General features: G+C 54.4%; 2 protein-coding genes across 4 annotated transcripts in view; both read left to right on the top strand.

Annotated features, from left to right (window-relative positions):
* LOC123345053 (zinc finger protein 883-like) overlaps window positions 1-14,691 on the top strand; it is a 902,586-nt gene that overhangs the window by 855,753 nt on the left and 32,142 nt on the right. The gene's annotated exons all lie outside the window — the stretch shown is intronic.
* On the top strand, window positions 3,792-13,078 carry LOC123345042 (zinc finger protein 436-like). 3 transcript variants are annotated; one of them, XM_044981612.1, is made up of 5 exons: window positions 3,793-4,145; window positions 8,121-8,215; window positions 8,398-8,519; window positions 9,748-9,843; window positions 10,808-13,076. In XM_044981612.1, exons 3-5 carry the CDS (start codon window positions 8,432-8,434, stop codon window positions 12,712-12,714), a joined length of 2,091 nt encoding a protein of 696 aa, XP_044837547.1. In that variant the 5' UTR covers window positions 3,793-4,145; window positions 8,121-8,215; window positions 8,398-8,431; the 3' UTR covers window positions 12,715-13,076. The 3 variants fall into 3 exon arrangements, with proteins under 3 accessions (XP_044837548.1, XP_044837547.1, XP_044837546.1); XM_044981613.1 differs by lacking the exon at window positions 8,121-8,215 and having other exon boundaries at window positions 3,792-4,145; window positions 10,811-13,078; XM_044981611.1 differs by lacking the exon at window positions 8,121-8,215.

Raw genomic sequence — 14,691 nt, 5'->3', positions numbered from 1 at the left:
GCGTGTTTCTCTGTCCCAGTGCTCCTCTTTGTGTCCATGTCTAATACCTGATGCCTTTGCCCAGAGCCGCTGGGTTATAAACACAGTACCAGTGGGTTACAGACCCTTCTCCAAAATTCCCTCCTTCCTGCCCAGGAGTTTGGATACTTTTCTCATCCCACTGTCCTGACTCTCATATTTTTTGTGGCTCAGAAGGAAACTCCAGGGAGCATCTCTCTCATACATACCCTCCCTACCTTCTACTTACTTGGATCAGAGCCCTGTGGGTCAATAGTGACTTAATCACCCAAAGGACAGTTCTGGAACAGGCCGGTACCCAGGCCTTAGAGCTCAGCTCTTTGCAGACCATAGATGGAGCCCCTGGCTGCCTGTGTCCCAAAGCCATCCCCCATGCCTTGTCTGTCTAGGTACTTTGTAGCCTCGAGTGCCTTCCCAAACTACTTCACACCAGCAGTGATAAGAACATAAGAACATGGGCCATACTGGGTCAGATCAATGGCCCATCTAGCCCAGTATCCTGTCTCCCGACAGTGGCTAATGCCAGGTGCTTCAAAGGGAATGAACAGAACAGGCAATCATCCAGTGATCCAGCCCCTGTTGCCCATTCCCAGTTTCTGGCAAACAGAGGCTAGGGACACCATCCCTGCCCATCCTGGCTAATAGCCATTGATGGACCGATCCTCCAAGAACTTACCTAGTTCCTTTCTGAACCCTGTTATAGTCTTGGCCTTTACTACACCCTCTGGCAAGGAGTTCCACAGGCTGACTGTGTGTTGTGTGAAGAAATACTTCCTTTGTTTGTTTTAAACCTGCTGCCTAGTAATTTCATTGGGTGACCCCTAGTTCTTGTGTGATGAGAAGGAATAAATGACACTTCCTTAGTCACTTTCTCCACACCCGGTCATGATTTTATAGGCCTCTATCATATCCCCCCTTAGTTGTCTCTTCCAAGCTGAATAGTCACAGTCTTTTTAATCTCTCCTTCTATGGAAGCTGTTCCATACACCTAATCATTTTTATTGCTCCTTTCTGAACCTTTTCCAATTCCAATATTTCCTTTTTGTTCTGTTGACAGAACAAGGAGTAATGGTCTCAAGTTGCAGTGGGGGAGGTTTAGGTTGGATATTAGGAAAAACTTTTTCACTAGGAGGGTGGTGAAGCACTGGAATGGGTTATCTAGGGAGGTGGTGGAATCTCTTTCCTTAGAAGGTTTTTAAGGTCAGGCCTGACAAAGCCCTGGCTGGGATGATTTAGTTGGGGATTGGTCTGGCTTTGAGCAGGGGGTTGGACTAGATGACCTCTTGAGGTTCCTTCCAACCCTGATATTCTATGATTCTATGGGGTGACCACATCTGCACGCAGTATTCAAGATGTGGGCATACCATGGATAGAGGCCATATGATAGTTTCTTATCTATCCCTTTTGTAATGATTCCCAACATTCTGGAAACTTTTTTGACTGTCACTGCACACTGAGAGTCTCTCCCCTGTCCAAAGCAGCAGGAGAAATAGCCTGGGCTAGCTGAGAGTGGAAAACTGGCCTGCACTCCCAGGAGTGGATGGGAAATGTAGTTTTTTTCCTCCTTGGAAGCTCTCTCTCCCCCTTGGAAACTGTAATCCTTCTCCACAGCTGGGGTCATCAGACAGTCAGGCTCAGGCAGTGCAGTGCAGCTCCCCCAGTTCTGAGCCCAAGCTCGGAGGCCAGCTAGTTTCCTGCAGCATCACTGGGGATGTGACTGTGAGCCTGGAGGAAGTGAATACACTTTTCCCCCAGGCATGCTGAGCATCCCGCATCTGCCCATTGGGCCCTGCTCTCCTGGGGAGAGACCTTCATTAAAGCCCCCACTGTGCTCAACCTATGGGGGGGACTTTCTTCAGTGGTTGGAAGCAGCCCTGGGTTCTGCTGACACCAGCTCCTGAGCCGGAGCCTGCAGGTGAGGGGAGAAACCCGGGGGAAGGTTTCTCCCCCGGGGCCGGCCGGGCAGGAAAGTGGCTCTGCACCAACGGCCCCTCCTCGCCCCAGCTCTGCTCCTGGGGGGGATGACAGGGGGGTCTGCAAGTCCCGGAGCTGCTGCCCTCCCTGACCCCCCAACCCCCGGCTCTGCACTTGGTCTTTCCCTTGTGTCTGTGCCCCATTCCTGCATGCAGTAAATGTGCGTGCAGGATCCTAGGTGGGGGTGGGGATCAGTGTGATAGAGAGGGGCCACTCTGTGACAGGATTGCTATACCTGTGTAGTGTGCCAGGTGGGGGGCTCACCGAGGCCATGCAATAATAACTACCTGGCTCTCATACAGGAGTGACACCCACTTCCTATCTAGCACTTCTCATCAGTAGATCTCATAGCGCTTTACGGAGGAGGGCAGCTATCACTGACCCCTTTCTACAGATGGGGAAACTGAGGCAAGCTCCAGTCACCGACGCCCCCTCCCACCACCTCCTCCTGACCACCTGGGTATTTGTCTTCTAGTGGCCTCTTTATTTGCCTTCACATCTCCTCCAGTGGTGCTGGAAGGACTGGAAAAGTGTATGGGGGGCAGGAAAGCCACCAAAAGTCGGGGAGCAGCTTGGAGAGGCCAAGAGGAGCAGAGGAGTGACTCCCAACTAGAGCCCAGATGCTGCTCCCCGGGAGTGCACCCCCCTTTTCTGGCTCTGCTCACAGCAGCTATTCCTCCATATGCAAGTGCGACTACTGCTTAGAGCAGAACACCTGGCCTGCTGGGGGACTTTAGCCAGGTCATGTCCGCTCTCCAGGCCTCAGTTTCTCCATCTGTAAAAGGGGGGTTAATTATAGTGTCCTGGCTCCCTCTGTGCTCACCAGCCACTAAGCGCCTATGCTCTCCAAGGTGTGTGTTTGGGTGTGGAATGGACCTTGTCCGTCTCCCCCACAAGTCTCTTTCACCTCCGATCTCTGTAGACCAGCTTAGACGCCTGTTGGATCTTTCCCTGTCCTCTGCCCAGCAAACCCTGGAGCTCCAGAGGGGAAGGAGTGTCTGATGTTCCATTCTGTGCACTGTAATTCCTGCGATGAGCCCTAATCCTGGGCCAGGGTCCCATTGCGCTAGGTGCTGTACAAACAATAACAGGATGTATGATCCCCCTGGGCTGCAGCTTGCACTCTAGCTTCCTGCTGGGTTGTTATGTGGTGTGGGAACCTGAACACATTTTGGGAGGGTCCTTCCTGCACAGGACTCCTCTGTTCTGCTCCGGGCTCCGGCACTGATCTGGTGCATGATCCGGAACAAGTCACAGGCCTTCCATGCCTCAGTTTCCCACCCATAAAACACAGATAATAATGAGATTTGCCTTTCCTTGTGAAGCGCTTTGAGATGCCTGGCTGGAGAGCCCCATGCAAGTGCTGAGGGCCAGAACCCCAGCAGGTGTAAATTAGCATCCCTTTCTGGGGGCCAGATCCCCAGCGGGTGTAAATTAGCATAGTTCCCTGGGAGTCAGGGGGCCAGATCCCCAGCAGGTGTAAATTGGAGTCAATGGGGACCAGATGCCCAGCAGGTGTAAATTAGCATCACACCCTGGGAGTCAGTGGAGCCAGATCCCTAGCGGTGTAAACTGCCATGGCTTCCACAAACTCAGCTGATTTACACCCGCCCGGTCCGGGATCCGGCCTGCGCCTGGCTCCCGAGGCCGCGGACGCTCTGGGGCGGGCACACGGGCATGGGGAGCCCGGCTGCGCTGGAACCGGATTCCCGACACACTCCCCGCAGGCGGCGGGGGCGGGGGCAGAGACAGGGCGGGGCCGAATCCATCCGGCCAGATCCGCCCCCTTGGGCCACGTTCTGCCCCGGGGGGAGCGCAGCGACGCGGATCCAGGAGCTGGTGCCACCAGAGGGCTCTGGTTATTGCGAAGGGACGGGAGGCTGCTCTGGCTTATGCCTTTGCTCTCTTCCTCTGTGGTGCTGCTGCTGCTGCTCCTTCGCTCAGGATATCAGGGGGCTGAGCTTCCTGGGTCAGGCGCTGAGTGCCAGCAGCTGCGTCCATAGTGACCCAAGAGCCAGGGCTGAGCAGCTGCTGCGCCAGGGAAAGACCTTCAGCGAAGCGCCCTCTGCGCCCGGCCCACGGGGGGACTTTCTCCGGTGCCTGGGACCTGCCCCGGGCTCTGCCCACACCAGCTCCTGAGCCGGAGCCTGCAGGTGATTGAGGGAAAGAGAGAGAGAGAATTCGGTCTTGGCTGTGGCCGGACTGTAAAAATGGCTCCCTCCCCATAATCTTACCCTCCCCATAATCTCTGCTCCTGGGGGTCTGCGAGTCCCTGAGCTACTGCTGTCACTGGCTGCATGAGTGGATCCAGAAGTTCCCATTCTCCTCTCTCTGTGTGTGTGTGTGTGATTTAACTTGCTGAAGGCGGTTGGCTGTGGGTGGGAATGTACACTGGATTTCAAAAGGCGCCTGTATGATCATGTACTGAAAGGTGGGATTTAATTAGCCAGCGCTTGCGAAAGTATCTTTAATAGAGAAGGAGCAATATGTTGCCAGCAACAAAAGAAAATGCGACCAGACGTGAAAATCAGCTGCTAGAGCACAGGATTGAAGGGTAGAGAATACATTTGTAAAGCGCGCTGGCCCTTGGAATTGCAGGTGAGTGAGCCTGACTTCAGTATCTGGAAAATCTCTTTCCAGCAATATTTAGAGGGTTAGAAACCCTCAGCTTCACAGGCTGATAGGTCAGTGTTATGGGATATAGACTAGCTTCTGCTAAGCAACATCATGTTGCTAAGCTATCAGAGTTCACTAACACAGCGGCTCTCCCCTTTCCAGACTATTGTCCCCCTTTCAGGAGTCTGATTTGTCTTGTGTACCCCCAAGTTTCATCTCACTTGAAAATGACTTGCTTAAAAAAATCAGGCCTAAAAATACAAAATAATATGCTATTACTGAATGATTGCTTCCTTTCTCATTGTCACCATATCACTATAAAACAAATCAATTGTACTGACATTTCAGTGTGTAATTCTTCTATAGAGAAGTATTAACAAGTCATTGTCTCTATGAAATTTTAATTTGTACTGACTTCGCTGGTGTTTTTCTGTAGCCTGATGTAAAACTAGGCAAATATCTAAAGGAGCTGCCGTACCCCCTGGAAGGCCTCTGTGTACCCCAGGGGTACGTGTACCCCAGGTGGAGAACCACTGCAAGTAGTGGACAATGGAGAAGCAGTAGACAGATTTAATTTGGACTTTCAAAAACTTTGACAAAGCCCCTCACAAAAAGCTTATGAAGGAAACTAAATGCTGATGGGATGAGAGGTAAAGTTTTGTTCTGGGTTGGAAATTGGCTAAGAGACAGGAAACAGTAAGTATAAATGACTAGTTAACATAGAGGCAAAAGCTTAATAGCAGGTCCACACTAGGCGGTTTAATATATTGGTGATTTGGAAATGGGGTGGCCTCCTTTGCCCATAACTAACTGCAAGAGTTTTGAGTCAATGATTAACTCTTAACCATTAACTAACCCAACTGGGCAAGTCAGTGTCAATGAATACAGGGCAATGCACAAAGGAGGGAATGATTTGAACCCGCTGCTGGGCTGTAAATTGGTGGAAGTCGGTGAAAATAAATGGAGGCAGTTTTCAGCGACTCGTGGCATGTGTTACTGACTCCACAGGATGTGCTTTTGTGGTTGACTAAGAAGATTTGTGTCAGCTGCCCAAGGAAAAAGATTTAAAAAGTAGAAAATAGTTTAGCTTTGAAACACGGGCTAAAAACCAGAGACAGATGCTCAGCTGGTGTAAATTAGCACAGAGACACTGGACAGGTGCTGCTCGGATTTACCCTCTGCATGTGGCCCAGGGTAGGTAGGACTGGCACATGGAAATCACATGGGATACACCATCAACACAGAACCCCTCACAATGCTTTTTCCACAAAGTCCCTGCTTGGGACAGATCAGTATTTTAACTCTTCCTTTCTCCTTCCCCCCAGCCTTTTGCCTCTTTTTCCCACCCTGACACCACCCTGCCCTTCTGAAATCGTGGGTTGTAATTCTCCATCTGCCTTGCACTTTGTTGCAGCCTGGTTGCATCCGTGCGAAGGAAATGCAAAAGTGCCAACGTTTTGATCTGGTTGACTTTTGCACCCACCCTGCGTAGATGTAAATGATACAATTACCCCTGGAGGTGGAACACACTTAAAGACCTCAATTGTTTGGCCAGAAGGGACCTCTTTGGTCACTAGTCAGATGTCCTCTGCAGGATTTCACCTGGAGATTCATGCAGTGAAGGGGATTTTATTGTTGATCTTTATAAAGTGTGTGTCACAGCAGTCTCTGTCCTCAGAGAGGGTAAGAGGCTACTACTGGCACCAGCTGCTGAAGTTCCTCCTTTAGCTCGAGAGGCTTAAATATGTGCTTTGGTGCCACAAGGTTCTGTGTTCAAATTCTGCTGCTGACCTTTCTCTGCGCGTGGCTCTTTCACAAGGCTGTGGGAACCCTTGTACCCTTAATTATTGGGCTCAAGGGAGATTATTATTGTTGTAATTTGATGTCCATGTGGAGCTGAAATTTAGCCAACGGATTAGGGTCATTTCATTGGGGACAAGCAAAATGGAGGCTTGAATGCCATGCGGCAGTGAAAGAGGACTGTGTTTTGTATACTGCTTGAAAAATCTCACACTGTTTCGGAACTGAAGTTACGTAAACCAAGCCCTTTTCTCCAAATTTCCTGCACCAAACACCATGAAATAAAATCGCAAGAATACAACGAGGTGAATAAACTGCAGAGATGCTTGAAAATCTTGAGCCAATGGGGGTCATAACCAGAAAGAAAATACCTTCCCCCCAGTATTTATCACGATTTTTAAATCTTGTTATATTTTGGTTAGGGCCTGAATGTTTTGGGGTTGGCAATACTGTAGTTACCCTTCCCTTTCTGCTACACCCTCCAACAAACCTGTATAACCCATGCGTCGCCCCTCTAGTGATAGAAACACCTAACGCTTAGAGCTGGCTCCTGATGGTGGGGCCCACCATCTGGGTCTCTTAGGTCCGGCAATTGCAGCTCATGCTGTTGGATCTAGAGGTTGCAGGTGTGAGCCCCACCCAGGAGTGGGTATCTTACCTTTCTGCTTCTAGCCAAGAGAGGGTGAGGGGTCCGATGCTATCAGTAGATGAAAGGGATCTGATCTCTTCCCCTCCCTCCATTCTTATCCTTAGCTGAGTCTGTTCCTGGCTTGGAACACAGCAAAGATGGGACCATGGTGGGGGTTGCCAGGAGGATGCAGCCACCAGATGGAGAAGTTGAAGCTGGTTAGCATAGACTTTTCCAGATCAGCTGGTCTGTCTTGCATGTGCAGCTGCTTCCCTCCAGCCCCTGTGTCAACTGCACAGAGTAGCCCTTAGGTATGGGGGAAGAAGGGGAGACCCCCCCCAACACATTCTCTTGAGACTCCAGACCTCCTGCTATCAGCTCCTGCCCCGTTGAAATGACTAGGAATTGGGTCTACTTGCAGTTTCTGAAAACTTCACCCCTTAGTTCTAGAGATGGTTGGAGACACCTAGATGGAAACCTTATGCCATCGTAATATGCAGTTCTGTCATCAGATTGATTTGTTTCAGGGGGGAAAAGGGAACAAAACGTTTTGATTGCTGTGTTTTGAAATGACTCATTTTGAATTTTTAAAATGTGTGTGTGACATACCATTATATAACACCAAATAATAATGAAACGAGTCAAAACAAAACCTTTCAAATGCCCTGAAACATTTGTTTGTTTATTTATTTATTTATTTATTTTATTTTTAATTTTCCTTCGCCGAGAATTTAGAAGTTTCCGGTGTTCATGCTGACTCCGAAGGCAGGTCTGTTTAGAAATCACAAAACCCTCCGTGACATGGAACCTCCATACTCTGCACAGCTGTGCTCGGTTACATGTCAATGTTGGGCGCTTACATGGCCTTCGTTATCGTAGCATTTGAGCACTTTGCAATCACAATTTTTAACATGAATATTCATGCCCCTCCCCCAGTGGTATATGTTTGTCGGAGAAGCGAGGTCCAAGAACTGGGCTTTGCACTGGCGGCGGAAGGTGGGGAGGTTTGTGAGGGTCCTTACATCCTGAGAGAGTTTATTCCGCTGCCTTAGGCCAACTTCTAAGAAAGTTCTGATTCATGCAGGGCCACCAGCCGCTGTAATCAGGGTAACGCCAACAGAGTCCACTTAATAACCAGGCATGTGATGCTGCAGCCCGGAGTGCTCCCAGGAATAAGAGGTAGGGGCGTAGAAGCACAGCAGATCTGCATAGGGGAGGGAACAAGGGGATTCTAAAAAGCGGGGATATGGGAATGATAGTCACCCTGGGAGGCAGAGAGCAGCCTGGCTCTGCAGTGCCTGCGACTGCGGGCTTATGGCTGGGGCGGCAGGTGCTGAGTGGGGGAGGTTTTGTTGTTGCAGAGGCCAGTGGAGGAGGCAGGAGCCGTGTCTCACCATGGAGCAGTATGTGCTGCTGGACCCCCGGCAGAGGGCCCTGTACAGGGATGTCATGCAGGAGAGCTACGAAACCCTGATGGCCCTCGGTAAGTAATCGCTTCCTCTTCTCCATAAGAAGCCGCGAGTGGCCCCATTCAGGGGTCTTCCTTGCTGGGGAATCTGCCTCCTGCTTCCCCCTATGCCTCAGAACTCAGGGATGTAGTGGAGAAGGGGGTGAATGAAGCCATGGGAATGGGACAGTGGGTCCCAAGGGATGGTGGTAGCTAGGACGCTACCAATTTCAGGCTGTGAAAAACATGTCTCACACTGTGAAATAAGCCCTTCCCCATGAAATCTGATCTCCCCCTGCTGCTAGGAGTGCCCCAGCCAGGGGGCCCCTAGCTCTGGCTGCCCTGGGGAGGGACAGGACTTGTCCAACCCCCACACAGCTGCTCGGGATGGGAGGGGGAGAGCTCAGACCCACTTCCAGGAAGCTCCCTGGTTGCTGTCTTCAGAGTCCAGCTCTGAAGGCAGCACGGAAGTGAGGTGGCAATCCCATGGACGGACGGACACACACACACACACACGGTTTGCAACTCCTCCACAATCCCCTTTTGGATTGGGACCCTCACACACATCTGCAAATGTGAAATTTACCAGTTTTCAAATCCTATGGCTGTGAAATTGACCAGAATGGACCTGAATTTGGTAGGGCCCTAGTGATAGCCCAGGGAGACAAAGGCAGAGGAAAAGGATCTCCCAAAGGCAAGGCTGCAGAAGGCAGCAAAACAGGACAAGACACGTGCCAGAAAGGTCTGGGAGAGGAGGAGGTGGGTCCCTGCACAGGAGGCAGCAGCGGGAGTGAGGAGGACCTGGCCAGGAGTGGGGGGAACAGGCCCCTCAGAGTTACTAGGAAAGGCAGTGCAGGGACGCTGAATCTGGGTGGGAGGGTGAGCATGTGGGGCTGGACACAGAGCTCTCCCTTGAGGAGCTTTGGAGTGAGACTTGATGGATGAGAGAGCAGGCTGAGTGAGGGGGTGGGGAAAGGGAAAAGCAGCCTGTTTAACAAGGGCAGGAGTAACAGGGTGGGGAAGAAGCTAGTATAAACGTGACTCCTCTCTGATGGGCTGTCTTGAGCAGTGAGGAGAGCGGTTGAGGGTGGATAGGAGCCGAGGCCCCTCACAGAGGGGAGAAGGACTAAGGACCTGGTCATGGCAGAGAGCATGAGCCCCACGGGCTTCTGGGAAGGGGCCACTGATGCCGAGGAAGGCACGGGAGGGGGCAATGCCCAACCCGCTCTGATCTTGTTTTGTCGCCCACCCTGTCTCCGAGCAGAATTTCCAATTTCCAAGCCTGACCTGCTCTCCCGGCTGGACCGAGGGGATGAGCCGACAGCCCTGGATCTCCACATGCCCAGAGGTGGCCGGGCAGGTGAGTCCCTCTGCAGGAAGGAGAGGATCCCTGCAACATCACGCATAGCTTCCCACCAACCCTGACTGAGCCCCGGGAGTGTCCGGATTGGATGCAGAGGCAGAATCGGTCCCCTCCTTTTGGGGTAGGGTTTTGGGGGGAGATGTGGCTGCTGGCCGTTCGATCTCCCTGCTAAGGGCAGACAGAAAGCAGAAGACCAGAAGTCTGAAGTGCAGGCAACGCGATGTTTATTGGCGTTAATCAGGCAAGCATATCTATAGCTCTGCACGCTGGCAGAGCCTTTCTTTCCAGTGTCCCCATTCCCCATCCATAGCAGGCATAATTATACCTGTAGGGCACAGCCTTGGTCCCACCTCTTACAATTTATGGTCATGTGCCATTTTAGAGGGTCTTGGGGCTTTGGTACCACCTCTTTTGTACCCCATGGGAGGGGTAGGGAGTGAGGTTATGCTTCGGTCAGGGATGGGCATGTCTTTGGCTTGTTAGTGTTTCTTACACACACACACACACACACACACACACACACACACACACACACACACACACACACACACACACACTCACTCACTCACTCACTCACTCACTCACTCTCCCTTCACCCCTCCTGATTGGTTGCCTGACCTTGCCTTAAGATAGGATTTGAGGTAGTTTTCAAGTGTACGCTCGTATATTACACTCCCACTCTACCCAGCAACACTTTAGGCTATTTCTCATCACCCCTGCTCCACCCCTCCCCAGCACATCTGCTTGTGGGCAGATGTAACACACACTGTTCTTTGTTCATCCATATTAGTAAGAATATAAAAATATCAAAAGCCAAATGGGCCAACAAGACCCAAAATTGTATCTCAGGCAAATATAGAGGCCTGAACGCTGCATTATCATCACTCACCCTCCTCGGCAGTTGTGGTTTGTTCCCCTCGCCGGGCAGGGAATGACTCATGTCTGGGTCTCTCTCCTCTAGCAGCGGATGGCACCGCCAGTGGGAAAGAAGAAGAGAAACCCCAGCAAGTGAGCCCGGAGGAGCCAGCCTTAGAAAAAGCCGACGGCGCTGGGAAGGCTCCCCAAAGCCCCGAGGCGGGGGAGAAGCCACCGGCTAACAGCGGGGAGAGCCCCAACACCTGCGCCGAGTGCGGCAAGACCTTCAGTCACAAGTCGGCGCTGGCCAAGCACCAGAAGATCCACACAGGCGAGCGGCCCCACGAATGCCCCGACTGCGGCAAGACCTTCATCCAGCGTTCGGACCTGACCATCCACCGGCGGGTGCACACTGGGGAGCGCCCCTACGCTTGCCCCGACTGCGGGCGCCGCTTCAGCGTCAGCTCATCCCTGCTGACCCACCAGCGCACCCACGCACCGGGCGGCGAGAAGCCCAACCGCTGCCCGCAGTGTGGCAAGAGCTTCGCCGACCCCAACGCCCTGACCCGGCACCAGAAGAGCCACCTGGGCGGCAAGCCGTACGAGTGCGGCGTCTGCGGCAAGGCCTTCGCCTGGAGCTCCCACCTGGAGCGGCACCAGCGCATCCACACGGGAGAGAAGCCCTTTCAGTGCGGGGAGTGCGGCCGGGCCTTTGCCTGGAGCTCCCACCTGGACCGCCACATGCGCACCCACGCAGCAGCCGTGGAGGAGGAGGAGGCCGAGGAGGAAGCCCCGCCCCCGCCTCAGAGATGTGCCGACTGCGGTAAGCGCCTCAACCACCAGACGGACCCGCAGCGCTTCAAGCACAAGGGGACGCAGACCCAGGATGGCGGTGGGGTGGGAGACGGGCCCGGCCAGGTCGAGGAGAGTGGCCCCGAGCGCCCCCACCGCTGCCAACAGTGCGGCAAATGCTTTAGCCAGAGCTCGAACCTGCTCAAACACCAGCGCGTGCACACGGGCGAGCGCCCCTACGCCTGCCCAGACTGCGGGCGCCGCTTCCGCTGGGGATCGGCCCTGGCCAAACACCGGCGTACCCATGCCCGGGAAAGGCCTGCTGAGGACCCAGAGCCGGCCCGTGAGACTGGCGCTGCCGGCAAGCCGTACCCGTGCGGGGCCTGCGGGAAGAGCTTTGGCTGGATCTCGCACCTGGAGCGTCACCGGCGCATCCACACAGGAGAAAAGCCCTATCGGTGCGGGGAGTGCGGACGGGCCTTCGCTGTCAGCTCCCACCTGGAGCGGCACCGGCGCATCCACACCGGCGAGCGGCCCTACCGCTGCAGCGACTGCGGCAAGAGCTTTGCCGTCAGCTCCACCCTGCTGGCTCACCGGCGCACCCACGCCGTCCGGGAAGGGAGGCCTCACCAATGCCCTGATTGTGGCAAAGGTTTCACTGCTGCCGCAGCCCTGGAGCGGCACCGCCGGCTGCACCGGGGTGAGAAGCCTTACCAATGCGGCGTCTGTGGCAAAGGCTTTGCCTGGAGCTCGCACTACGACCGGCACCGGCTCACTCACACCGGAGAAAAGCCCTTCCCCTGTGCCCACTGTGGCAAGCGCTTCGGCCGCAGCTCCCACCGCAACCGGCACCAGCGGGCCCACGCCCAGGCCGGCGCAGAGAAACGGCATGTCTGTCCTGACTGCGGCAAAGCCTTCAGCCTCAGTGCGGCCCTGGCGGCCCACCAGAGACTCCACACCGCTGGCACCAACAGCCCACTCTCCCTGCTGCCGCCCGCCTGGTGGGAGGCCGAGAGGAGGACCGGGACAACCACGCCACCACCCGAGGCCTGGGCTGAGGATCCTGCCACCCACTTCCAATGCCCTGTCCCCTCGTCCTCCCCCCAGGCCTGGGCGACCAAGTCTCTCTCAGCTCCCGGCGCATGGAGACCAGGGGAAGGGGAGGCCAGCGCTGCTGCCCCTCCAGAGAGCTGGGCCCAGCAACCTCCTCCCAGCAACTAACATGGCTAAGCAGGGTGTGTGGGGGGAGGGGGAACCCTTGTTTTTGGAGAGAGCCAGAAACGCCCCCTGCCCTGGAGGTGGCTGGGTGGGGGACTGGCATGTTCTCCCCTCAGCCAGGGGATTCTTTGTGGGTGGGGGTGGCAATTTCCCCCCTCACACTGGCAGCATTATTCAATGCTGATGTAGGAAAATGGGCCTTGAGCCGCCTAGTAGCTGAGACCCCTTTCTCTCCCTCCCCCCTGCCCTGAATGCCATAGGGCCAGGGGGTTCCCCCCATCCACCCTATACCCAGGCGGAAATGAGCTAGAAGGGAGGGGGTAGAGGGCTGGGTCTGGGATAGGAACTAGATGGGGAGGGGAGGTGCGGGGGACATCAAGCAGAGGGGATGAGGGTTGGGGACTCGGGATGTAGGAACCAGAGGGGGCAGCGGGTGGGTGGTGGGAAGCAGAGTGGAGGCGGGGTTGACTGTTTAGTGTTCAGGGGGTTGGATGGGAAGCAGAGGGAGCTTGCAGTGTATGGGTGTGCCGGGGGCTGGGGGGTATCTAGCATCATGGGCTGTGGGGTAGAGATGGGATTACAGAGGTGCTGTCCCCCCGATGTAACTTTTTCCACCTGCTCTGCTCTGTTTGCCTCTGTGCTGTCACCAGCTCAGAAGGAAATGGGGGAGACCTCAGAGCAGACAGACGTGGGGCAGAGGTTGGGGGAGAGACAACCAGAGAGTGGAGGGGAGGAGGATCTGTCTCTGGAACAGAGGAATGGCTTTGGAGCGGTGCACGGTTCACCAGTGGGACTCCCTGCTGCTGGAGATACCTGGAGAAATAAGCACAGCGAAGGGCCTCTGTGGCTGGGAATCTGTCTTGTTATAGCCATTTAAAGGGGGGGCCAGTGACCCAGTGCCCGGCAAAGGTATGAAATTTGGCCTTAGAGCCACAGATGCACAAGCCCCGCTCCGTGGGACCTGCCCCTCTTTCAGGATGCGAAAGGCAAGGCTCAGGGCTCTGCCCTGCTCTCTGCTCCAGGGTGATGAATTCACCATGCAGAGCAGCAGCTGGTTTCCACAGGCCCTCCCTCTTGTGGGGAGCCTAGAACAGCCTTTGTGGGCCCAGGGAATCCGATGTCAATAGCATTAACTTTGGGGTGTCACATTTATATGCCCCCCCACTTTCTGTGAGCCTGGGAGGGGGTCACATTTATACAGTTCCCCCTCCATTCCGTTAGCCTTAGGGTGTCATGTCTATACTGTCCTTCCTTTCCGGCGCCTCCGGGCAGCTCATTCTAACTGCTCCCCTTAGATTCTGCGTGACACATCCCGTGCTAGACAAAGGATGGTTAGGAAGGCCGAGCTAGTGCATTTTCTGTGTTTATCTTTGGTTGCACTAATGCTGGGTCTGACTGTGCCCCTGGGTGGGTGTCAGTGGAAAAATCCTCTCTGGCCTCTTGGGGCCAGTTGGTTAAGTAGCGACGCTCACGGCTAGAGACGGAGACGGACCGAACTGGGGAAGGAAGTTACTGCCTGAGCTCTGCAGTGATGTCAGGGAGTGAAGATCAAAGATAACAGTGCTGGGAAATGGCCCTGAATCCTAAAGGGCTCCGAATGACACCCCAAGAGGAGGGAACGGCGTGGGAGAGGGGGCGTCTGCCGGTTCCTGAGGAAGAGGCTGGGCAGAGAAGGAAGCTGGGGAAGTCAACAGGCCAGGCTGAGTCCATCAGTGAGGAGGCCACAGGGAGTCGGGAACTCAGCTGCTGGAATCTGCCTCCTGCCTGGGAGCGCGGCTGCTGGCAGACAAGGGGCTACACTACATCTCCTAGTTACCACAGCAGGTGACTCCTTGGACCCAGGTTCTCCTGGCTGGATCATTGGCTTTTGTCACTGGCTCGAGCTGTTTGTCTCAGGGAAGGGCCTGAAAGGTTGGTTTATTGTTGGGGGAGGTGGGTCCTGGGACAGAGATGGGTTGGGAATGGCACAGGAGTGGAGTT

Source organism: Mauremys mutica, chromosome 12, assembly GCF_020497125.1.
Source record: "Mauremys mutica isolate MM-2020 ecotype Southern chromosome 12, ASM2049712v1, whole genome shotgun sequence".
In the NCBI taxonomy this organism is placed as follows: domain Eukaryota; kingdom Metazoa; phylum Chordata; order Testudines; family Geoemydidae; genus Mauremys; species Mauremys mutica.
This window is presented reverse-complemented; position numbering and strand designations above follow the sequence as displayed.